The sequence below is a fragment of the Anastrepha obliqua genome, chromosome 2 (assembly GCF_027943255.1).
Source record: "Anastrepha obliqua isolate idAnaObli1 chromosome 2, idAnaObli1_1.0, whole genome shotgun sequence".
Classification (NCBI taxonomy): Eukaryota; Metazoa; Arthropoda; class Insecta; order Diptera; family Tephritidae; genus Anastrepha; species Anastrepha obliqua.
The window spans coordinates 45,690,104-45,717,149 of record NC_072893.1 but is presented as its reverse complement, the minus strand read 5'-3'; the positions used below and the strand labels follow the sequence as shown (position 1 = coordinate 45,717,149).

General features: G+C 36.0%; 1 protein-coding gene across 1 annotated transcript; it reads right to left on the bottom strand.

The window, feature by feature from the left end:
- Positions 1-467: 467 nt before the first annotated feature.
- LOC129239201 (uncharacterized) lies at positions 468-27,046 on the bottom strand. Its single transcript, XM_054874545.1, has 4 exons — positions 26,898-27,046; positions 6,237-6,408; positions 1,208-1,384; positions 468-1,125 (listed from the first exon to the last, which is right to left on the bottom strand). The coding sequence occupies exons 2-4, from the start codon at positions 6,351-6,353 to the stop codon at positions 928-930; spliced, it is 492 nt and encodes a 163-aa protein (XP_054730520.1). The 5' UTR covers positions 6,354-6,408; positions 26,898-27,046; the 3' UTR covers positions 468-927.

Here is a 27,046-nt window from a genome sequence, read left to right as displayed (position 1 = left end):
AATTGCAAAGTGGCTGCCCTATGTCCTCGATAGCCTCACGAATTCCATCTTTGAGGTCTTGCATTGACCCTGGGCCGTTGGCGCGAGCCTTCTCTTTCACGTGGCCCCAAAGAAAAAAGTCACAAGGTGTTAAATCACAAGATCTCGGTGGCCAATTGTGATCACCTCTTCGAGAGATAACACGGTCCGGAAACTTTTAGCGTGAAAGATCAATGGTTTCGTTGCTTGTGTGGCACGTAGCGCCGTCTTGTTGAAAATAAACGTTGTCCAGATCAATACCATCCAATTCCGGCCATAAAAAATCGTTAATCATCTCTCGATAGCGCAATCCATTCACCTGTAACACCTGTTATTGGAAAACCCTTTATGTTGGTCATCATGGAGAACAATTTGAAAAATAATAAAACCATTTCACCCATCAGTGTTCATTTTTCCTTTCTAGGCCAGAAATATAAATGCAACCCTCGTATCAAACACTCGCAATCAATAAGAAATTTTTTATTCGAAAATTACATAAAAGTACATTTTACACAAAATACATATTTACTTTTGTTAGAACAATATAATTTACATATGCAAATATATGCAATGGACGAGTATTTAAAAAATAATCATGCGTATATTTTGTTTACACTTATACTTAATTGTATGTAGACAAGGCAAAACATTTTTATTGTTAACAAATATTTGGTTTGTTTTTTTAATTCATTCTGTTGTTTTTTGTTTGAAGTTGTTTTTTGGACTGGGTGTAAAAAATCCTCATTCATTTGTTTCTGCGTTCTCACTTAAAATTTAAATAAATCTAGATAATATTTTAACTTAAGTTATCAATTAAAAAAAAACGATTTCCATGAACACCTTTGGAAACGTCGCCACGAAGGGGAATCCAACGTCTAACGCTGCGCTGTTTTGGTTCGCTCAGCGGCCTTAGATGCCACGATATGATCGGTGAGCCAGGAATGCGCTGATGAAGTACAAAATCGTGTTCACGAGACCCATAATTCCGGCGGCCATATAAGCATCGTACCGTTTACTATATTTAAAACGTCTGTCATTCAATTCAATGACGAGGTTTACTGAAGCGGCTAGCAGCAGTATGGCCGCAATGCTATGATAGATGAGTTCCTGGTAGAAAAAGATATTAAAAATAATAAATATTTTTATTTAAACATAGGTACATATATGCGTGTGTATGTGTATAACTCACATAAATGGTTTTGGAAATAATTCCACCCGTACTGAGTGACGTTAGACACGCCAGTAATAAACAAAATGTCCCAATCATAAATGTTGTAGCCATGAGGAACATAAAGATTTCGGCTGAGGGAGTGTCAGCTCTATTGAAGTAATAGCCAAAGATGCCAACTATGGCAATTCCAATTAACTGTGGAGGATTAAAATATATTATATATAAGTTAATAAAGTTTTACGTTCAAAATTAAAATATTTCAAAATTAACGAAAGAAATATTAAAGTTATAGGGATTCCTTAAACTTCCTAATGTTTACAAAGTCCCCACGCCACCATATCAATTTACAGAGATTATAAATCCTAATACGACGATAGAGGAGGACGTAAAGATATTGTAGTAGAAGGATGACGTCGTTCGATCGCCCACTGGCAAAACCGGTAGAACGATTAGGTAAGAGTGTTTTTGTTTACTATTTTATAGGCCTTGTGGTAGCTCACAACCCTTAAGTGGTCTTCTGAAACCATGCCAAGCCTGTTTATTTCCAACACCTCTCGCCTGGCTTTTTACATCAAGTATTAAATCGCGGAGACGCAGGCGATTAACCGCCGCTGCAGCATCTCACTCTTTCTATACCCCTCTTCTCTTTCATAGTCTCGGCCACTACGTCGCATGCCGCATTCCATTTCCTTCGAGCGCAAATCCACAAATGTTTTCAGCGAAGGAGGTTCGCCAAAGACTCTATGGAGTTTTTTGTTTGCAAAACAAAAGCGCGAGCAGGCGAGGAATATTTGGGGAACATCTTTAAGGGGGGGGTAAGGGATAAAAATCGATTTTTTTTTTTTTTTGCATGTTATTGTAGTAAAACATTTCAAAAATACCGTGTTAAAATTTTAAGTCAATCCGAGCAAAACTTTTTAAGTTATAGAGCATAAAGCCGAGCCGCCTCAAACATCTGCCGAGACGCAGCAGTTGCGCGCGTAGTCCGTTACAAACTTTAAACGCGGTTTTCTCGAACCTTTTTTTTTAAAGTGCGTAGTCATTGGCATTTGAAAACTACTCAACCGATCCTTTTGAAATTTTGCACACATATTTTACATATAAAAAACCTCCCGCCAAAGTTTTTTTTCGCCATTTTTTTTAAATTAAGGTGGTTTTACAGCTACAAAATGGCGGCATTTTTTCGTCAAAAATCACTTTTTACTTCAAACGACTACCAAATGGCTGAAAATGAAAATAAATCGTCAAAATAAACGTTGGGGGGAAGTTTAACTCATACTTTAACTAAATTATTCGATTTTTTTGATTTCAGATGATTCTACGTTGAGATATGCTGACTACTGCAAAATGTATTTTTGAAAAGACGTCTACGTAAATGTGCTCTCATTCGCTCATTTTGCAATATTTTTACATGAAAATTTTATCAAATATTCTTGAAATGTTACTTTATAATATGCAACAACTTTTAATAAACTGACTTGAACCGTTTCGCTACAATAAATTCATGAAAAAAGTGTTTTTTTAGCGTTTATCCCTTACCCCCCCTTAATAAAGTTTTCGTCGCAGTGATCGCAATATGGATTGCCGTCGTGGTTGAACCTGTATAAGTATGCTTTGAAGCAGCGATGATCACTCAAGAACTGAATCAGGTAAAAGCCCACTTCTCCATGTGGCCTCGTTAGCCAAACCTTAAGGTTTTCGTCAAAGTGAATGCATTTGTGCGTCCGACACCCTTTTTTTGAGTTATCCCGCCTCGTTTACCGCTCATCGATGCAGTTTACTCGTAAGCCCGCACGAGAAGACGAGCTTATAGGCCTCTGTATTCTCGCTTTGTGGTAGATGGACACATAAGTGAACACGCATCCGTACGACTGGGTTAGAAAGGAACCATGGAGAAACAAACTACCACCTGAATAAGTTCCCTTCAGAACACGGGATGTTTCGAAAATACCTTCATAGATTTGGCCATGTCGCTTCCCCAAATCGCTCAATCTGCACGTAAGGGAAATAAGATGTTGATCACGTATTGTTCCAATGTCCACGCTATGCTCCCGAGATCTTTAAAAGGAAAGAAAGCAGAAGGAAAAAAACCAAACAGGTGGAAATAGGAAGACGGGGCTTTGGATTAGAGGATGACGGCCAAACGTGGCAAATTACGTTCGTATTAACCGCTTCAAGCTACTGATGATCACCTACCAGGTAGGTGATATTTAAACCCGCAATATTCGCAGGTGCAGCAAAATAGTGAGAGCCCAGATGTCTAAATCTTTGCCCTACGAGAGCAGGGCAGCTGAGAAGAAGGTGCTGAGATGACTCCATCTCATTCTCCAGACTGCTTCCGCAGAAAAGACTTGAAGCAATCCCAAGTCTTACCACATAGACACCTAACGGACAATGTCCGGTAACGACACCTTTAAATTCAATAGCTGCGCTTTGTTAGCCTTAGAAGTTCCTTGGAATGCCCCAATCTACCCGTAGACTTTGCACGGTTGCTCTTTAGCCCAGCTCTCGCTGAGTTGACGCGAGGCCCATTTTTTCAGGAAGAGGCCACAGGTTCTCAAGAGAATCTGAATCTCGTTTTGCGATGAAACCGTCTCCAGGATCCCCTGTCTAGCCAGCTCATCAGCTCAGCCTAGGAGCTGACCAGCCCCGAGAGTGTATGTGATACCTTTTTGGCAGCTCCGCGAGGAGAGTGGCATATAATGAAGGGGGGTTTAGTGCGTAGAGGTAGTTGCGGGAATACAAGTCGTGTATACTGCCATTCCGGTATAGCATCACTCGTGAGAGTTTCCAATCCACGAGCATCATCCCGGGGAAAAACACATGTTAATTTTAACAGTTATCATTTCCAAATAGTAGACGTTTTTTTTAGCTTGAAAGTCAGCATTGCAATGGCAACTTCAGTTTTAAAATCCGGCACAGACTCATTTCTGCCAACAAGTGCTACTTTGGGCAGAGTTAGTAACGTTCGCATTCAACCATAAAACTTTAAATTTTTATAACACAGGAGCAAACACATTAGCAATATCGGATGAGACGACCTTTGAAGTGTATGGAAGCAAAGTTTGACCCAAATTTTTTGGGCATTCGGTCGTTAGTACTAGCGAATAGCGCAGACACTGGAACGGTAACCTAATCTACAGGCGCATTGTTTCTTAACTCTATGCTCTCCGAGCTTTGCAGCGACAAAGGTAGTAAGATAAGATACCACGAGTCCACTAATTAAATAATAAAGAATTGTTTTATCTATAAAAGTAGAGAAAGAGGGAGATCTCTTTTGTATAGGAAAGACCAGCTGGAAAAGTAGTTGATCTCATCTTTTGTTTCTAATATGGATCAACTAATGTGAGAAAGAGGAAACATGTTTTAAGTACTCTACTACAGAAACACGCAACCATTACAAGCTATTTCACCTATCTTAGCCGGCAATGCAATTTTCTAACTAAGCTCAGTCTTAGACACCCAGTTTCTACAGTCCATTTTAGGTGATATTGGACAGAATTAGGTTTGTTTGGGTTATTGATCAAAATTAAAGACCCAAGTAAAGCTGTTATAAAAATATAATCTACAGGGTGGCTGATGAAAGCCGCTACCAAAAAAAAATTGAATAACTTTATTTCTTTTTAAGTTATCTGTTCCATTTTTATTTTAATTTGCAGATTGATCTTTAAAATTTATTAAAATGGATAACTGGGACACGCAAACAAGAATTTGGATAGTCCGCCGCTATCACGCACTGGAGTCCGTAGTTTTGGTACAGAGAGAGTACAGGCGGATGTTTGGCGGCGATCCCCCGAGCAGATGGACCATAATGAGACTGGTGAATAATTTTGCTGAGCAAGGAACAGTCGCAAGAAGGCCTTATCATCGAAACCCACCAGTTCGGACGGAGGAAACGATCGCTGCTGTAGCTGCAGCTATACAAAGCAATCCAAGGGTTTCAACAAGAAGCTTATCTGCTCAACTTGGTGTCAGCCGACAGTCTTTGCAAACAATAATGCACAAAGATTTAGACTTATTTCCCTACAAAATTCAAATGGTTAACAAACTGAATGCAGCAGACTTGCCGATTCGCTTGGAATTTTGCCAGAAGATCCTGCAAATGGTGGAAGAAGACCAAAACATGTTAAACTGCCTTTTCATGTCTGATGAGGCCCATTTCGATTTAAACGGCAATGTGAACAAACAAAATTGTCGAATACTTCTACCCACAGATACTCCACGAGACGGAGTTGCATCCTCTTCGCGTGACAGTGTGATGTGCGGTTTCTTCACGCTGTATTGTCGGGCCTTATTTTTTTGAAGAAAATGGTCACACCGTTACGGTTACTGGAGACCGTTATTTGAAAATGCTGAAAGAATTTTTCTATCCAGAACTACGCCGAAAAAGAATTCCTTTCAACTCTGTGTGGTTTCAACAAGATGGGGCAACGTCTCACATAGCCCAGACTGTTATGACAGAGTTGCGACGAAAATTTCCCAATAAACTGATTTCAAGAAACTCCGAATTTCGTTGGCCCCCCAGGTCGCCTGACCTTACTGCACCTGACTTTTTCTTGTGGGGTTTATGTAAACAAGAAGTTTATAAAACAAAGCCAACAAATTTGGATGAACTAAAACAATCCATTCGGGCAACAATTGCGGCTATTCCTGTCGCAACTCTCAAAGCAGCAATGAACAACTTTTTACTAAGATGCCGCACTTGTGTCAACGAGCATGGGGGGCATTTAAATCCAATTATTTTTAAAACTATTATAGTTAAGCTACATTTAATAAAATTTAATGACCTTCAACTTGAAAAAAAAATAAATGAATTCCATACACTAAAAAAAAAGTTATTTGAGTTTCTTAATGTAGCAAAATTCATGAGCCACCCTGTAGTTACGATTTTTCGCCGTTATTTACTTTGACCAAACTGTCAAGAGTGATCTCCCCACATATTGAGGCATTTACGTCGCAAAACTGAAGGTCTGTAAGGACCCGTGACATACATATGTATAATTTATTCACCCTGTGTTCCTTAATTAATTACTCTCAACACACTCACCAGCTCGAACAATTTCAATAATCCTGGAAATGACTTCAAGTAGCCGGTGTTAAGCACAATATACGATGTATTTGTGGTGCTGGTGGTCGTTCTGGTGATTGTCACTGAGTGAGACATTTTCAAAGTTCCCTTCTCAATTCCTTAGTAGTCCAAAAGAGTTAAGGATCAAATGCTGAAAATAGAACGTGAAGTATTTGTTTATTAAAATAATATATTTATAAGCATAGATTGTTTTCTAATATAAATTTAAAACATTATTTAAATAAATATATTGAAGTTTTTTACTCATTCAGAGAGAAAAATTATGCCCAAAGAATGTCAATGATAACCTGATTGCACACCTTATCAGCCACTTCATTTTACGGATGCATTATTTATAAGTAATTGCGACAAACTATTTGGATAATGTCAGAGGGGGGCATAAAACTGTAGGTCCCTTCATTTCTGGAACAACATCAAGACGCAAACCACAAATTGGAGGAGGAGCTCGGCCAACCATCCAATGATGGACGGACGAATGTGCATATAATCGCTCTCAATAAAAGATATTACAACAACTTTTATAAAAATAATCAAAGTACTACTAATTTCTGTAAATATTAGGTTGGGGTAAAAAGAAATCCGTTATTTTCTCGGAAGATGGCTGTAGTGATCGATATCTCGTAAAGTATCGATCAAAAAATTTGAAGTTTATGCTCGTTGTCAAGGTGACGTTACACACTAAAAAATTATTTTGCTCTTTTTTGTTTGTTCCATTCAGTTGTGAGTTACAGGGTGTACATTTTACAGTTTTACAGGCGAAAATGCAAGCCAAGCGAAATGCGCCATAATTGTGAATGGTGTTTGTGATGCCGATACTTTAATAGCTAATTACGTGCAATTTTGGTTTCGTTGATTCCGTTCAGGCATTATTGATGTCAAAGGAAATGTTAATAAAATCACAAAAATAATCGAAGTTGTTCGGCAAATTAGTTTGTTAGCGTCGCCCAGGAGCTGAAGATCGACCATAAAAAAGTTTTAAACCTTAAAAAATAAAAAGAATGGATATCTTTTTCCCCAATCTAATATACCTATAGACATACTCGAAAACGAGGGCCTACAAAGTATGTTCAATAAATAACAGAACTTTTTATTTAAATCATGGAACACGTAGAGCCGTCTATTAAACTTTGATCCTATTGAAAAGGTACAAGTGTCAGCTTTCAACCGCAGCCAACTTCATGTAAATCGTCTGACAGGTTAAAAAGTTACGCGCCTTTTATTGACAGTATGTTTCGTGCTTGTGTCGTAAAAATACAATGGAGCAAAGAGCAAATATTAAATTCTGTGTTAAACTTGGAAAAACATTTAGTGAGACGTACGAATTGATGCAAAAAGATTATGGTGATGATTGTTTAGCTCGTTCAAATGTATATAATTGGTTTAAATGATTTAAAAATGGTCGTGAATATTTGAATGATGATGAAAGACCTGGTCGTCCAGAAGCAAGTAATCGTGCTGAATTGGTGGAAAAAGTCCGCGAAATCATTGCTGTTGACGGAAATTTCACTGTAAGAATGTTGGCTGAAGAATTAAATTCATCTACTGGTACTATTTGGAAAATTTTAACTGACGATTTGGGTAAAAGAAAGGTTTGTGCACGCTTTGTTCCACACCAATTAAATGAAGATCAAAAAATCGCTCGTGTAGAGCATTGTAAAGACATCATTTCAACAGCTGAAAACGATCCAGATTTTCTTGATTCGATCATAACTGGTGACGAAACATGGTGCTTCAAATATGACCCTGAAACTAAGCGTCAATCTGCAGAATGGAAGACGAAAGGGGAGCCAAAAGCAAAGAAATTGCGTTTTCAGCAGTCAAGAAACAAAACAATGTTGATCACGTTCTACGATTCCAAGGGTATTGTACACAAGGAATTTGTTGCAGAAGGTCAAACTATTAATGGAGAATACTATTTACAAGTTCTACATCGTTTGTGATCAAGAATTGTTCGTGTAAGACCTGAATATCCAGAGGGGAAACAGTTGTTTTTATTGCATGATAATGCACCACCTCACAAAACCAAAAATGTTCGTGAATTTTTATGCAAAAACATATTTGTGTCATCCACCACCCTCCGTATTCTCCTGATCTATCACCATGCGACTATTTTCTGTTCTCTAAATTGAAAACGGCAATGAAAGGTGCGTTTTATGATGATATTCCAGCCATTCAAGCAGCCGTGCCACAGGTGTTAAAGAACATTCCCTTAGATGACATAAAAAAGTCCATGCAGAAATTGGTTGATCGTTCTGAACGTTGTATCGAGTTAAATGGAGACTATTTTGAATAAAAAATAACTTTCAAACACAGTACGATACGTGTTTTATTCTACATCTGAAAAGTTATGTTATTTATTGAACATACTGTGCATACATTTTATTTATAACACCAATTTGTTTGATATTCGGCAGGTGAAAATTTAATCGCTACGACACTGTTCAGAATTCGCCTAAAATATTTATAAATAGTTACGGACAAAAAATTTCGCTCACATATTTAGATTTTCCTGCAGGGCCAGGAATCCACATAGATCATTGACCGCAAACAATATTATATGTTAAAGTAGATAAGTCAATACATCAACCTGAAATTTTTTCCGATCTTTACTCGACTTTGTATTTACACAAATATATGTATGTACTGTTATGTGGCTACGGGAGCAAAAAATATAATAAACAAATTTTCAATTTAAAAAAATTGTGCATAGCATATACATACATACATACAAGCACACATATGTTGTACATACAAAAACTAGATGTTCGAGAATTTATTTTATAAACCTGTTGTTTTTTTCTTAATTTTTAATAAATTCACTTGGTAAAAAGAAAGCGTCGAAGTTTATCGGAGTGAACGCTAATTTTTTGGGGCATGCTTTTTTTTCTTTAATATTCCGCTCGGGAAAATATGTCTTCTACGTAAGGGGTGTTTTTTTAGGGGTTAGGTTTTCAAGTTGGCACTACTTTTTTCGTAGATGGTCTTTTTGACAGCTGTCACTTGATTTATGCTCAGTTTGGTTTGCCATTTCATAATGAATAGACTTACACCTGAACAACGTTTGCAAATCGTGCAAATTTATTACGAAAATAATGGTTCGGTTCGCGCGACGCATCACAAGAAAATTTTGTTCAGCGATGAAGCTCACTTTTGGTTGAATGGGTATGTCAATAAGCAAAATTGTCGCATTTGGAGTGAACATAACTCAAAAAGTCACTGTTTGGTGTGCTCTATGGGCAGAGGGAATCATTGGTTCATATTTCTTTAAAAATGAAGCCGGCCATAATGTTACAGTCAATGGAGAGCGCTATAGAGCCATGATTAATGACTTTTTCGTGCCTGAATTGGACGATGTTGATGTGGACGACCTTTGGTTCCAACAAGACGGCGCTACATGCCATACAGCCAACGCAACAATCGATTTATTGAAGGAAACTTTTGGTGAGCGCATTATCTCGCGCCGTGGAATTGTGGCGTGGCCTCCAAGATCGTGCGATATAACACCGCTGGACTATTTCTTGTGGGGCTATGTGAAGTCGCTTGTCTACGTAGATAAGCCCGAGACGATTGACGTCTTGGAAGAGAATATTCGGCGCGTTATTGCTGACATACGGCCCCAATTGCTGCAAAAAGTGGTTGAAAATTTTGCCTCTCGGCTGGAATTTATTCGAGCCAGCCGCGGCGGCCACTTGCCCGAAATCATTTTTAAAACATAATGGCAAACCCTTATCTTTATAATAAAGCTAAATTCTTGGCCATAACATTAAATTATATACGTTTTATTTCATCTTGAAAACCTAACCTCTAAAAAAAACACCCTTTACTTGGATTTTCAAATGAAAGGCAAAAAGCTCAATTTCAACCTCGAACCGATTTGGCAGCTCCTAAAATAATTCGAAATTTAAAAAACATATATATATGTATATAACATAATATTATATATGCATGCATACATATAACTATATTGTATGCATAAAATTGCGCATACCCATATGTATATATGTATGTAAGTTCACAAGCGTTGAAAGTGTGACCTACACTTGTCTTTTTCGTCAACACCGCAAAATCATTACTTGACGGACTCATAAAGGATGCTAGAATATTCAAAATCTTTCATACGTCCATTTGTGCATACATACACATGCACATGTGTACATCTAAGAATATAAACAGACACACCAACGTGTATATTATTTGCACACCCACACAAAAACCAAAAGCTTTGCGTATTTTTTGAGAAAATACTAAAGATGTTTAATTGATTTTCAAGAATACCGACACACCCAAGCCACAACATGCATACACCCACATATACATATACATTTAATACATTATAGTATCGGGTGATTTTTTAAGAGCTTGAAAACTTAAAATAACAATACAAAACAGAAATGTTTCTGGGATGAATTTTAATGAATTTCTTATAATCTGGTGGTAATTTCATGGTGACTTGATGACTTGCCAAACCTTACTAAAACAGAAATGTCAACACAGCTCGGGTTCTCAGCTGTCAAATCATAATTATCGATATCAATAGTTCTCATGCAGCTAAAAAACCACCCGATGTATACAAGAGCGAACATCGCTAACGTGTTTCGAAATGTGTGCCAGCTCATACCCATGCATAGGGGGACCAACAATTAGTTTATATCTAAAAGTACGCTTTAATTGTCAATAAATCCACAAAATTAATCTCCCCGTTCACATATGGCAGATTACCTGCAAAATTGACAATCAGCTGTCAATACTGTTGTGAAAGGTTTTTCTGCATAGAAATTATTTTGGTGTAATATTTCGGTGTTTTTGGTTTGTTTAATTATTATTGACGATATGAAGAAAAGACAAGGAGAAGAAATAGCTAATTTAATTGCGCAATTGGCTACTAATAATAAACAGTTGAAGAAAATCCGTAAAGTCGTCTACTGAGCTTTCAAAAAATTATGGCAGCAATACGCATTCAGTGTATACCCTCGATTAGTCCAACCGGAAACTTCTCCATTCATATTCCGTCAAGGGAAGAGTGGACGGGGGGCTACACTTGGGGGCAGGGCCTGGTGAACTTGTTCACGGATGGATCGAAGTTGGAAGGAGAGGTTGGCGGAGGAGTCTTTTGTGAGGAGCTCCCCATCAGACTCAAATTCAGGTTACTGGACCACTGCAGGGTGTTCCAGGCAGAGGTAGCCGCAATCAAAGCGGCAGCTGGTTGGTTGCTCACATGCGTTCTAACAGTCAAGAAAGTAAATATTTATTCCGACAGCCAAGCGGCAATAAGGGCCCTCGGGTCAGTGACGCTGCATTCGAAATTGGTCAAGGAATGCTTGACCTCACTTTCGACTGCGTCCGAATTCTTTGACATATGCCTCATCTGGGTTCCTAGTCACAGCGACATTGCGGGAAACTGTGAGGCGGATGAGCTGGCCAGACAAGAGACATGTGAGGTGATTTCCCCGCGAAGGGAGAGAATTGGGATCCCCCTGACTACCTGCGGTCTGCTCCTGGAAAGATGGACATCGCGCCAACTCAACGAGCGTTGGGCAAGTACACAAACTTGTAAGGTCGCGAAATCCTTCTGGCCACGTGTGGACCGGGGGCGCTCGGGCGAGCTTCTGAGGTTGACAAAATATCAGCTCTCGAATCTCGTGGGTTTTCTCACAGGTTACTATGCGAGAGGAATGCATGCTGTGTGACTTGGAATCACCTCGAGTCCTTTTTGCGCTAGATGTATGGAGGATCAGGTGGAATCATCTCAGCACCTTCTCCTTAGCGCCCTGCTCTGACGAGGCTAAGATCCAGGCATCTTGGCTTTTACTCCTTTGCTGCGCCTGCTGATATAGCTGGCGCTGACATTCAAAATCAGCATAGTCATCGTTCGTAATCCACACACTCTAAACCCATCATCCTAACCATCCCACCACCACCTCTTCCCGCCCTCTCCCTGTATCCCATCGGTCTTTCTCTTTCACTTCACCTCCTTCATAATGGTATCACAAAGGACGAATTCATTATTCTTTGTCCAAGTGTGCTCATTCCTTGGGCAACCATACCAACCTAACCTAACCTTGGGAGAATAATTGGGTATGGGAAATCTCGCTTTTTAATTACGGATTGGGAGTTAAGCACGAAAAAGTAGATCATCTGCTTATATGTGAACGTATTATAAGTCATTTCTCTCTATTCTATTTTCTATTACCTTCCATGTTTACATTAACATAACCTAACTTTTCATGTTCCTTTAAAAGATTTTTATTTCAACACTCTCTCCTTAGTTCTCACACACATCTCACCTAAGCTCTTTATTGGTGGATAACGAGTGGGATCAATATTTCATTGTCCATGGTGCAAAATTTGAATTTCTAAATGTTTTTTTTTGGTACATATTCTTTACTGATCACCTGATATAAAAGAATTTCTATATACATTTATTTTTTAAGAATTAGAGATGGAAGATCCGCCATGGATTCCTTAAAAACCCTCGATTTTCGAAGAATCCAAAATCTACGGCTTCTTAAGTTTCTTTCTTTCTTCTCCGCTAACTCAACTTTCCATATAATTGGTTGGGCACAATTTTAGTTAAGTCTAGACTAAGTGAGCAATAAGACGTTCCCTGAGGTTAGGCTTGAATGATGTTATAACTCTGCCAGATAGTAAAAAAGCATTTTAAGGTTGTCGCTAATTAAAAGGCCAATATTTGAAGATCCCGTTTTGATGGGTCAAAAACTGGCACCGCATTGAGAAAGAGTATGTGCTTTAGACGAAATCACATACATATGTATGTACATATAAGTATATTTAAAGTGCTTAATTACTTAAATAGCTTTAGATGGGTTAATTGCTTTTTAAAGTGTCAGCAATAAAGATATTTTTAGACGCACTGCGAGCATACCCCAATCAATAGCACTTGTAATAATATCAATCATGCTTTTAATTAAGAGAAACATAATTGCATTAAAACCCACATATACGTGTGTGTGTGCATACTTGCATGTGTGTGCCTGATTCATCTACTCATCTAGTGCTGCTAATTACTGAAGTTGCTTACAGAAAATAGAACAGTAAGAAATGCTGCAGTTCGAACAGTCCTTGACTTATTTTTGTTGTGCACGAGAATAATGTTATGTTATCGCATACGCTTGTTGTTTGTGCAATTATAACAACACCTCTTTCTGCTGGTTGTCCAACAATGCCGGCTAGCTCAGATAACTGCAATCATTGGATGAATGTGGCTCGCGATCGCAATCGAGAGATCAAAGCATGGCGCTGTGAGTGGCCGAACGGAGATATGTGCACACACTTACATACTCACATACGAGTATAGAGATGTTCATGTGGTCGTTCCCACATATAGTACATGAAAAAATACATCATTCCTCAACATTAACAACCATGACATTTGTGGTTTCCACTTAAAAATATTGACTCACAATTTTATCAGCAGAACCAGCAACAGTTACTAGGGTAAAGAGTGCATACGTACTACATGAATACATATGCATGCATACACACATATGACATACAGGCATATTTGTATGTATAAAGAAATGCTTTTTTAATTGCCACTTTATAGTACTTCTAAAAAGAGTACATATTTGATAAGAGAACTCATTAGCGTTTCTGGAAAGAAACACTTGTGTAAGTAGAGAGCAAACGAATTGTAAACAGAATGAATGGCTTAGTAATTTCCACAATTTCCATGCGGTACGTAGTTTGACTTTAAAAGTTAGATGAATCACCACATTGGGCTTGCATTCTTTATATGTAAATAACTAAAATAATACAGTGCAAGACATTTTAACTATTATTTTTCTCACATGTTTGTGTATGTACATATGAGAAAATATTTGTTTCTGTTTTTCATCACGTCAATATTTTTTTTTTTATTATAAAGGGTGGTTAAGTTTCAAGGGCCGGTGTTGATTTTGAATAAAATACAATTTTTTTAGGAAATTATTGTCATTTTTCTTTATTATGATAATATTGGTATGGCTCAATTACGTATGGAACAAAATATTGGTCAAATGGTCGCCGCAGCCTCGGCGGCACACCTCCATTTCATGGTCCAAACTTTCGATGACGCTGAGGCATAATTGAGGTTCTATGCCGTTAATGTGCCGAATTATCTCATCCTTTAGCTCTTGCATTGTTGCTGGCTTATCGACGTACACCTTTTCTTTCCAATAACCTCAAAGAAAGAAGTCCAACGGTGTCGTTGACGTTTAGGTGTGGTTCACATTCAATATCGGCCCTTAAAATTTAATCACCCTTTATATGGCATATGTAGTAAATAATAAATCTAATGAAACAAGATTCAAGAGAATTAAAAAAAAATGTAATATATTATAATAACCCTTGAATTGCAAAATGTTGTTTTTTGTGAAATTTTCGACCTTCAATATCCAACTGCCTATTCTAATTTTTTTCGGCATAAGCTTCAAGAAAATTATCAAGCTTATTGAAGAACGAATACTTCATTTCTTATTTTTTAGCCAGGATTGTTATGAATAAAATATATATAAATTTTTTTGAATTCTCTTGGCAAAATTTTCTGGTTTATTGAAGGAAGAAAACTTTATTTCTTATTTTTTGGCAAGGATTGTTATGAAAAAAAAAATTGAATTCTCTTCACAAAATTTTCAAGTTTATTGAAGGACTAAAACTTCATTTCCTATTTTTTGGCAAGGATTGTTATGAAAGAAAATATATATTTTTGAGTACTCTTTTATTTGATGCTAAAGTTATAAGTAGCGTGAAGTAAGATTTTAAATATTTTCGAGAGAACATACCATAAGCGATCCGAATTTGGGGTGGGTTAGGTTGGGCGGTCACTATTAGGTTCCTGGCTCTCTTTCTCTTACAATTTCTATAGTAACTCACGGTCTCTTATAGATTCTAATATTTATGGATGATTTGCTCGAAATGTCGCAGCTTTTCGTTAAAACATTGCTGACATTTCACAGCAACTTCAGGGGAAGTCAGAAATTCTTTTCTGAATGGCTTTCAGTGAAGGCGTAAACGTCCTGAATGAAACATAATACACTAGTTATGCTAAAGAACAACAGAAGACCATCTACTGTGGTCACGTTAAGTAGATAGAATGACGAGGAGATGCAAGAGAGAGAGATTAGGAAAATCAGTGGATATATGGAAAAATACAATTAACATACAACAACAACAGAATGTGAATTTGACAGAACTTTCGGTACTATTGTCCATTTTAGTCCACCCCAATATGGAGTGCGGAGTTAGAATAAGTGTTAAGGGGGGAAGCTGGTCTAGAGCGCAAAAAATGGGCATATTTTATGAATTTATTTTGACTCAACAAAGGAATCAATCGAAAATCTATGAAATAGGTTTAATAATATAGCTTTCATGGTACAAATACAAAATGTTTCGTCTGAATTAATTTCAAAATGGCCGCTGTCCAGCAGTTCTCCTAAGGCGCCTTTTTTTTTCCGAAGACGTAAACTCCTTAATTTTTGTCCTGGATCAAAAAATAAAATTTTTTTAGTTTCTATATAACAACAGAAAGAGACGTACGTAGGATTTTTTCGATATTTTGTTTTTTCGTGAAATGGTGCACGTTTGAACAAAAAGTTACAATTTTCACTATAAAGAACGACATAAAATTGTTGATTAAAAAAAAAACTATGTAATATAAATAAAAAATCCTACGTACGTCTCCGGAGAAAGGTATTTCGAATGTATTGTCAAAATTTCGTAAGAATCGGTAAAGATTTGTTCGAGTTATGTCTTCGGCCAGTTTAAAAAAAGTGATTTCGAGAAAAACGCGTTTAAAGTTGTAAGTAGCGTTCGGGGCATACCTGCGAGGCACTGTCGTCGAATGAAAAATTTGGGCATTTAGACATTTTTGCTGGCATCCCTCATTTGGTATATTATTTCTAAGACCCTAAAGCACCTTTTAAGACAAAAAAAAATTTTTCGATTTTTTCAAAATTCTAGACCAGCTTCCCCCCTTAACTTGGACCTGTCCGCTCTAGGAAGTAATTTTACCAAAGAGCGATTACTAAAGATTATTGTTATCCAATGACTGATAAAACGAGGGATAGGCTCCCCAAGAGATTCACTATTGGTATTTTCAGGCCTGATGGACCTGGTATCCAAACAGTTACCAATAAATTGACTTTGGTTCAATCAAATATAGCAACTGTTTCCGGCTATCCAATGCCTAGTGCAACAGCTAGAACTGCTAATTTTTTTTTTCTTTTTTTTTTAATATGAATATCCATGCTGCGCAACTACCAAGTTATAAACTCCGAATACAGATTGTAAATATGCTGGTATGTATGTATGTATATAGTTACAGCACATTATTCCTTTTTAATATGCTATTTTTATTTAATTGTGCCCAAATAGTAAAATGTTATCGCTTACTTATGCGGCACAAATTTCGTATAAACAAATTCAATATGGCGCACATTCCAAAAAATGGCGCACAAACGATCCAAAATGAAGCTTCCAGGCTCGCATTACAAAATACCTCAATCACAAAACAGTGTATGCCAAAAATGTGTTTTTCAGACATTCTTTGTTATTTGAGTTTATTATTTGTTGTGACTCCTCAGCGCGCGGCGCTGCATATAAACAAGTTTTGAATCCAATTTAAATGTAAACAAACACATTATACCTGATCAACATACGCATTGCAGACATGGGTACATACATACATAAGTGTGTGTGTATGAATGTTCATACAAACAAATACTAAATAGGTGAATACGTTTTAAATTCGGGTTATGAGGTAATCGCAAAAAAATGATCTCATCAATGGAATGCCATGAATTGTTTTCATTCTCATTTTTTATTCTGTGTATTCTGAATATTTTATACTTTATTTCAATAAAAGCGAATACGAAGCAACAAGAATTAAACGTACAAGCATACATATGTATATGTAACCTCTCTGGATGTTTGCGCATACATACATACATATCGCGAGACCCAAGGCGGTGTTGGCCTTCAAAAGGTCGTGTTTTGATCATTACAGCCTTTTTACCGCACAGCCTAACTAACTAACTCACTGCATAACTACGCCGATTAATTAAATATCTCTGCATAAACAAGTGAGTGCCCTGCCGGAAATTCTACAGACTTTGTAAATATATTTCTGCAAGTGCAAAGTATCTCTTTTATCATTTGACAAATATCATGTCACATAGTGTACTTAGAGCCCCGTGTAGAATTGATATTTATTCCCATAGGTGGGCACACTGCATTATAAACTTACTGCATTACAAATAGCAGTAATCAGTAAAATTTTACTGATAATGAAGTTTAATTTGCATTACCAGTAAACTTTTACTGATTACTGAAAAAAATTGCAGTAAAAATATTTTTTTACTGATTACTGAAAAAAATTTGCAGTAAAAATATTTTTTTACTGATTACTGAAAAAAAAGCAGTAAAAATATTTTTTTACTGATTACTGAAAAAAAATTGTAGTAAAATTACTGATAATATAATTTGATTTGCATTATCAGTATAATATTTACTGTTTATGGGAAGTAAAAATGTAATACACTCTCATCACGAAATTCAATCATTTATGTACTCAATAATTCTTTCTTTTTTTTGGTTTCTCTTATTTTCTTTCATTCCAAAGGTAAAAAATCCTTCAATTTAATAGAAATTTTTTATATTTACATATTTTCTTACTGCACAGATGCACACAACTTTGGAATAAATGCAATAGACCGAAATCTGCAGAAGTAGTTAATGGAGTGATAAATGCGAATTTAATAACTCCATGCATAACAAGGTGGAACTCGCTTTATGATTCCGTAAATATTGGTCGTCTATTATTCGTCTGCCTGTTATAAAGGGTGGTTAAGTTACAAGGGCCGGTGTTGATTTTAAATAAAATACATTTTTTTTAGAAAATTATTGTAATTTCTCTTTATTATGATAATATTGGTATGGCTCAATTACGTATGGAACAAAATATTGCCCAAATGGCCGCCGCGTCCTCGGCGGCACACCTCCATCCGATGGTCCAAATTTTCGATGACGCTGAGGCATAATTGAGGTTCTATGCCGTTAATGTGCCGAATTATCTCATCCTTTAGCTCTAGAATTGTTGCTGGCTTATCGACGTACACCTTTTCTTTCAAATAACCCCAAAGAAAGAAGTCCAACGGTGTCGTTGACGTTTAGGTGTGGTTCACATTCAACATCGGCCCTTGAAATTTAACCACCCTTTATTTATGTCGTCGAGAAATATTGCCAGTTAACATTCATGCACCAACAAACACTTCTCGCTATCATATATTGTGCAAAACTTTAAATAATTACTCAATTATCGTAAAATATCATCTGTCACTTGATTGCCAAAACTTTCCCTAATAGCCTGGATTAGCCACTTGATTTGGAATTATCTCACGAATTAAGTGCAACTAATGCGGCTTGACAATTCGACTTAATTCTAATAATTTAAGCGGATTAGTGGAATTTTCGATGCAAATTGCCGAAAAGTAACAGTTAGCATCAAATGTGAAAAATAATGAAAATTGTAAAGCGAAGAACAAAAACGATTGGATGCAATGCTAGTTTTGCACAAACACGTTCGAAATTACATGAATTGTTTTGAATATCGGTGATGAAGATAAAATTAGTCAAAACTAAGATGCTTACTTTATTTTATAGTTCGTAAAATTTATAAAAAATTTATTATTTTTGAAGAAAAAATCAACAACGCGCTGGCAATCTGTCTGCCATGGGATTAAGTTCGATCTTAAAATATTTGCAAGAAATTATTTAAGAATATATTCACAAGTTCATATAAACATTTCAAAGGACTAACTTGCTTTCAGGTTAAACTTTCAGATGTTAATGATAACCTCACAATTCTTGGAAGTTGCAGTTGTTTCAATAAGTGCAACTGCTCCTCATGGAGGTGGAACAATTTCTCAGAAGACAATTTGGTCTCCTCCACAATTCGTGATGGGTTCAACAACCTATTCGACATAACACACACAGTATCTTCAAATTATACTTTTTGCTTCTTCTTCTTCTATTATTAAAATTCTTCTATTATTATGCTGCTATTATAAAATTTAACTTTTTCTGGTTATTATTCAACGTTCATTCATTTTTTTTATTAACTCTTTCATTTTGATTGGACAGCTAATTTCGATCACTTTCCGTTAAAAATTAGGGAATCGTTCATAATATGCAATTGAGACTGAATTAATTATACATACAAATTAGGTAATTCGCTCTCAAAATTGTGTATGGCGATTTACACAATTCTAAGGGTAATTGTGTGAAGGGTGAAGTGAATGACGCATGTGAAGCTTATTACGAATGGGAGTGCGAATTACGTGGCGTGAGAACATAGCATTAGTCGGACCTGTGCAGTATTTCCCTGCAGGGCATGCACAGTGCCAACGCTTACATATATTTACACACATACGAAGCTTATTGGCAATCATTGAACAGTTAAATACCGATTGCGCTATGTATGTATGCAAATACAACTAGCACTATAAAAATAAGCAAAATCTATTTTAAGCGTTTCGGTGACGCTTCGATGATTAATTCATTCGTTTGTGACGCCCATGTGTAAATATGTAGACATTTGCTTTGATCAGTTAGACATGGGATCGCGCAATTTTTTATTCTGCCTCTTCACGGTTGTGAATACATACATATATTTCTAAAGTTTCCTCATTTTTCAAAGCAATGCAAACCACGCATAAGCAGCTCAAGTACGTATGTATGTATGTACAAAGAGGGCGAGTATTCAATTCATTGCATACATATGTATGTATGTATGTATGTGGGCATGCATACATCCATACAAAAAATATTCATTCATCATTCATACGCAGTATACGCATGCATTTTGATTAAATTTTCCTAAGGTGTGTTCACAAAAACTTTACTGTAAATACAAAATAAAAAAATGTACCCCCACCACGTGCTACGAATAGTAAAAGGTAAATAATACAAAATACGGTAAATGATAAAATAAAACAATAAAAAGTAAAATCAAAAACCAAAAATGTAAATAATAATCGTGCAGCAAAAATTAACTTCACTTTTTTAGATGAAACAAAAATTGTTTTTATTCGGCACTGATTTTTTTTCTGTCACAATCAACAACATACATACATACTTACATGCGTTCATACAAGTAAGTCTGCATTGCATTTTTAGTCTTTTGTTTTACTTCTTTACATATGCACATGCATACATACACACGTACGTGATATAGCGCCCTAAAAGCGAATCAAACGATGTGCTTTGAATTCCTAATGCAGCCCGCTTTTGTTCAACAATAAATACCGTTGTTGAATTGCATCTTCTCTTGACTTTCCAACGGCTTCTCGAAAAGAGGAGGTAAATCAATTCAAACGCTTACACGTTTTTTACCCAATAGGCGAAGCATAAATATTTGACTCAATCAATTTAACGTAAATAACATCTTCAACAGCTTTTGAACAGCTAAACGCTGATATATTTCCCGCGCCTCTTTGATAACAATAGCACTCTGAGTGACCAGTCTCCCCCTTAAAAAGGCGCAGCCTGTTATGCGTAAACTCTGGATATTCGATGGATATGAGAAAAAACCCCAAAACAACAAAAAAACATTCGTACTCTCAAACTGTTATTTTGCACTCTTTTATATGATTTGAAATACGATTCATGCATTTTTCAACATGGGAATACTTTTTATCATAAACGTGTTTTCATCAGCTATGCATCGAAAGGGAAAGTGCCGCCACAATGAAAGACGCTCTGGAATTCATAATAATCGCTGGCAAGCATCAGGAGTACCTGTTTTGTGTTGAAATGACAGTGAATGACTTGGGTGTGGCACCAGTGGAACCAAGAAAAGATGTTTTCAAAGACAAAAAAAAAATAGAAAAAAACTGTGAAACCGCATTCCGATGCAGTTCGACTGCCAAATAGGAATTAAATAAATAACTGTATACGTATGTATGTATTGTATTTTTGTATGTAAAAGCCTCAATAGAGTACGTGCGTGTGTATTTACGTAAACAAATCTATAAGTAAACTAGCATAACGGTTTCTAACATAGCAGCCTAATTAGCAGCTCCAAAAACTAACTAAAGCTTTTTTAGATTTCTGCTTATTTTGAGTTACTTTTATTTCGAAATTAAATTTTTAACAGACCAAAACTCAAAGCAGTGCGCGTTTCTATCCGCAATCATTTTTTGCTCGTGAGTTTTTTTGTTGAACGATTTTTATAGCGGTTGGTTTTGCTCTTATTTATGCAACTATTTTTACGAAGTAGTCGTAAGTATAGACTTTGTTTGATGGCTTTATGTTATCTAAATAAACAAGGTCGAAATTCTTACCATAGTTAAATCAAAAACTGAAACGCCAAAACCTAAGGTAGTAGTCTGGTCAAATACTTATTTTTTATAGATATTTTTTAGGATTTTTTTTTTTTAAGAAAATAAAATGCGATCATCTTGATTCTATAGTATGTTATTATTGACATCAAATAGTATACAAAAACAATTTTTTACATATTTGGCACCAACAAGCCTACAAAATAATAATCAGTTTAACTTTTTCGTTTCGGATGTCCTGAAGAGCCAAAATCCTGTGGACAAGCCACCTACCTTTTTTTAAGACGCTTACTTTGGTGTCACACTACTACAAAAAAAACATGTCAAAAAAAATGTTTTGGTATACTAAAGGGTGGTTAAGTTTCAAGGGCCGGTGTTGATTTTGAATAAAATACATTTTTTTTAAGAAATTATTATCATTTCTCTTTTATATGATAATATTGGTGTAATTCAATTATGTATAGAACTAAATATCGGCAAAATGGCCGCCGCGGCCTCGGCGGTACACCTCCATCCGATGGTCCAAATTTTCGATGACGCTGAGGCATAATTGAGGTTCTATGCCGTTAATGTGCCAAATTAGCTCATCCTTTAGCTCTCGAATTGTTGCTGACTTATCGACGTACACCTTTTCTTTCAAATAACCCCAAAGAAAGAAGTCCAACGGTGTCGTTAACGTTTCGGTGTGGTTCACATTCAACATCGGCCCTTGAAATTTAACCAATGTCAAAAATAACATACTAAAAAATTAAAATGATCGCATTTTATTTTCTTACAAAAAAATATCTATAAAAAATGAGTATTTGCCAGACTACTACCTTAATAATGCTGAAAAAAATGAAAAAAATCAAAAAAACGCAACCAGTTAAAATTTATTTGAATAATGTTAAAAGCGCCAATAGAAAAACACAGACTGGTGTGGTAAAAATGTTGACCGGTCATCTAATACATAATTTTTTCCTTGTACACTCCTCTCGGGGGAATAGGGCCTCGACAAGATGTCTTGCGTTGGCCTGCCGCTACCAGTCCTAAATAGTAGGAATGCCCACCTGTCGTTGCTTATAACATATTTTCATTTTTCAGAAAAACTCGGGGACCTCTTTACCAACAAATCGCGGCGCTCACTACATCCTAGCCCAACTCGAATATGTACAAGGTAAAGTCACTACTCACAACAACACTTACTTGCATGAATTTTGTTTCAATAATTTGTTGGTTTGAACGTCAACATTCGACCAGAATGTAAACAAACCATCAAAGCAACAACAAAAAACAGGCATTTAAGCCACAAAATCGCAAGAAGAACAAACACCTTTTATGAATTCGTCTTGCCCTCGCCACTCTAACTACACTTATTTTGATCAATACCCGCAAATTTTTTTACTCTCACATTTCTTATTTTTTTTATTTTAGTAACATGACTCTCAAAAGTATGAAGCAGAATTATCAGAAAAAAAAGTGTGGAAATAATTTTTTTTTTTTCATCAAATTAATCGAACACAAACAATATTATTAGTCACCTAAGCACTGCAGCACAAAGAGGTATTCGATATGCGTGCGTACATACATACATATTTATATTAGTATATTTTGAATGCACAGTAACCAAGTCAATAGCAATTCCAGCATTTTTTTCAGCAAAAATAATTCTTTATTGATTGTATGGGAAAATTCACCACTCAAGTGATCACACAGTGTGATATTTCGACAATGTGTGCAGATGGACAAAATTATTCTCCCACGTTTTTGGTCATTAAATAAGTCAATTTCAAATAAATACATAAAAAAATATGCTTTTTATTTAGAAAAATATGGGCATGCAAGGCCTTCCATTTTTCTACACATTTTTCACTTTTCTAATGCCAATTTAATACCCCAGTATCGATAGACAAAATTATTTTTCTTTATGTTTGTAATAATCATAACAAGAAAAAAGATTCTTTTTATTATTGCGAAAAAAATTGATAAAATATAAAAAGCTAATCATTTTCGAAAATATTTTCAGCGCCATTGGAGGAATGAGGCAATGTTCGCTTTCCGTACTATTTATTTGCGGTTCTTCCAATGAATTCAGTACTTTTGGGAGTGAAACTTCGGAAGCAACAAAGAAGTAATGATTTTCTTGTTGTTTGTTTTTTGTGTGGAGAGTTATGCACCCTAATGTACATACATACATACAAGTGTAAAATATGTATAGGGTCTGTATATCTCGCCACCCAACACTTTTGTATTCTACTCGAAATTGAAATCGGTCTAGCTTTTCCCACCCGTAGTCCCGGCCTTTTTGAGTTTCTTGGCATTGGGGATATGTGGTTTGCTTGTTTATAAAGGGAGAGCCATCGCTTGATTTCTTATTAAGTCACTTTTTGACACTGGCAGCCACTTCGAATTCGAAAAAGTTGTAGAATATCAGCATCTTATATCCGCGATACGAAATCGATTGCTTTAAGCCAGAGCGCATTCATTAAAGATGGTGGCACTAGAAATATGTTGCACAGCCGTCATGAAGTTGGAGCTAGAAGCATACGACGATGGTGCGAATGGAACGGCTTTGCGTCATTTCATTTTATGGTGCCATCCGAATATACACGGTGAACGAAAAAAAACATGTCAGCTGGTCCATCGATATCAGCTTCAATGGATTAGCCTTGCTTTAAGCTTGCAGAACTTTTCGAAAAATATTCAAAACTTACTTAGGAAATGGATGGTATGTAATACGAATTCTGTGTTTATTGAAAAGTAGCAAACAAATGAGTTCAACTGTAAATCAAAAAGGGAGTGATTATCGAGAAGTCAGTGAAATCGCAGAGAGTGACTGTTTGATTTGAATCTTGCAGTATTCGTATGATTGGCCTATTTCGTTGTTGGTTTGGTGATGTTGTTATTGTCGTTGTTGATATTGTTTTTGTTGTTGTAGCAGCACAAACATTCCCCATATATATAATATATACGGAATGCTGCTGATGTGACAGTTCTTGGCCGGATATAAATCCGGCTCGTTCCAGTTACGTAGAGTCGACTGCCGTGAGAACGGGCCCATTTCGTTCGATACTACTGACAGAAACGACAGTTCCTCTTACTCTACTCCACCATGATTACCGACCTTTTGTTGTATCTAATTGCATCTTAGTCTGTCTTCATTTCGGCGCGTTGATGCCTCATGTTGCACGGTCCATTACACGATCGATGTTTTGTGCACCAAGTTCGATAATTCTACTATATAATCAACAGTTTTGATGTTGCAGCTACAGTTTTTGAGAGTTAGAATTCTTTGCGAATAAAGCGGAAGCGATCTAGACGCTTAAGGCGAATATTTGCTGAGCCATTCGTGAGATAGGCGGCCGCCATAGCCGAATGGCCTGGTGCGTGACTACCATTCGGAATTCACAGAGAGAATGTTGGTTCGAATCTGGATGAAACACCAAAATGAAGAAAAAGTTTTTTTTTCTAATAGCGGTCGCCTCTCGGCAGGCAATGGCAAGCCTCCGAGTGTATTTCTGCCATGAAAAAGCTCCTCATAAAATAAAATATCTGCCGTTCGTAGTCGGCTTGAAACTGTAGGTCCCTACATTTGTGGACCAACATTAAGATGCACGCCACAAATAGGAGGAGGATAGAATCTAAAGCCATCAGCATGGGGTTGAAAAATTGGATTGAGAGGATGAGCTAATGTGGGTCTAGTCGAGTCAGCTACTTGAATGAAATTACACTTTCTACTGAACCAATAAATTACACTTTCTACTGAACCAAAAATATTGGAAGGTATGTTTTTTTTATAAAATTTTTAAAAAGAAAACAGCTACTCATATTTTTTTTAAATATTTTTTTAATCTTCCCCCGGAAATTCATATCTAAAACTCGCATTACATACAATGCAAAAGTGTTAGTAGGCCACCCCTTTTACCGATACCCCTTTTACTCATATCTAAAACTGTCATTTCAATGCGTTAATTTGTATTTGACCCCTTTTACACACTTCAAAGTCTTCGATTTTTAGAAAAAATGTATACATACTACATTCGAAAGCAGAAAAAAATCAACAAAGTGTATGGGTATGAGATCATCTTAATAAGTAAATTTTTATGTCGATACCTACTTACATATATATCTATTCTTACTTTACACAACGAATTGCACATGTATTAGTGCGTATATATATACATATGTATGTAGAACAAAGCAAGCGAAAAACCAAGAGAAAAACAGCAAAACAAACATAAAATCAAAATAGAATTTTGAAGATCACAAACAAGTGTTTCCAAAATATTCTCAATTTTTACATACACACTCATTCTTGCATACACAAACAAATATGTATTAGCACATAGGGGTACACTTATGTATATAAATTCACTATTATAATTTTTTTTTTTTTTTTGTGAAAATAGCGCAGAAGGAAAAGCTCATCTGTGTGTACGTACACGAATGACTCCAAAGGCGCGCCCAACCATATGGCGTTCTAAATAAATGCAATACTACAGAGTATACATACAATATATACATATATATTTGTGAGCATACTTATGTGCATGCATACATATTTACAAGCATATACCACAGCCATGTACACTTCTAGCCGCAATTGTATACATACATATGTACATACATATATTTATACATATAACTATTAAATGTTGGGCCATCGACTGTTTTGAAAAAAAAAAAAATCTAGCCTGTTGGCCAACCCAAAGCTAGCCAGTCAGTCATTTATTCAATCGTCTTGCGCACTAACTCACTCATTCCGTAATTTTTTTTGGGTTATTAGTAAATAAGAAATACTCCCACGCCCAAATGACAATATTGGGCCAAGGTGGCAAACAGAAACAAAGATGGCAAAATGGCTAGGATAATGCGGTGTATAAGTAACGTCCAAGTGATATGAAACACCGACCCAAAATAACTGGCAGACAATACTTGGGGGTAGTTGTAAAAAGTTTTGAAATAAGTACTTTTGGATAATTTGTGCCAGAATTTAAAACGAAATTTCAAAAATACATGTTTATGTGTATGTAGGTATATAAAAATATACATGCTTCTGCAATTAACTGTATATAAACATGTAAAAATCTTTTATTTTTTTTTTATTCTTGCTGAATTCATAATAAAAACTAACTTGTTTTTGCATAAAAATATATATAATTATTAACTAAATTTTCACTTTTCGATCTCACTTCATTTTTATGTTTTACTATATTTATTTTTTTATTTGTCAATACTTTACTATTTAATAATATTCTAAAAACAAATCCGTTAAATAATCAAAATGTTTACAATTTCCGCTTACATTTTGTATCCGTTTGTTGAATTTAAAATTCGAGTTCAATTCAAATTGAATCACTTTTTTTATCAAATCTTCACTTGCGGTCGTTGGAAAAGTGTTTCCTTTACTACGTCTTTATACGCGTACGTTACACACAAAACTGAAACTGAAAT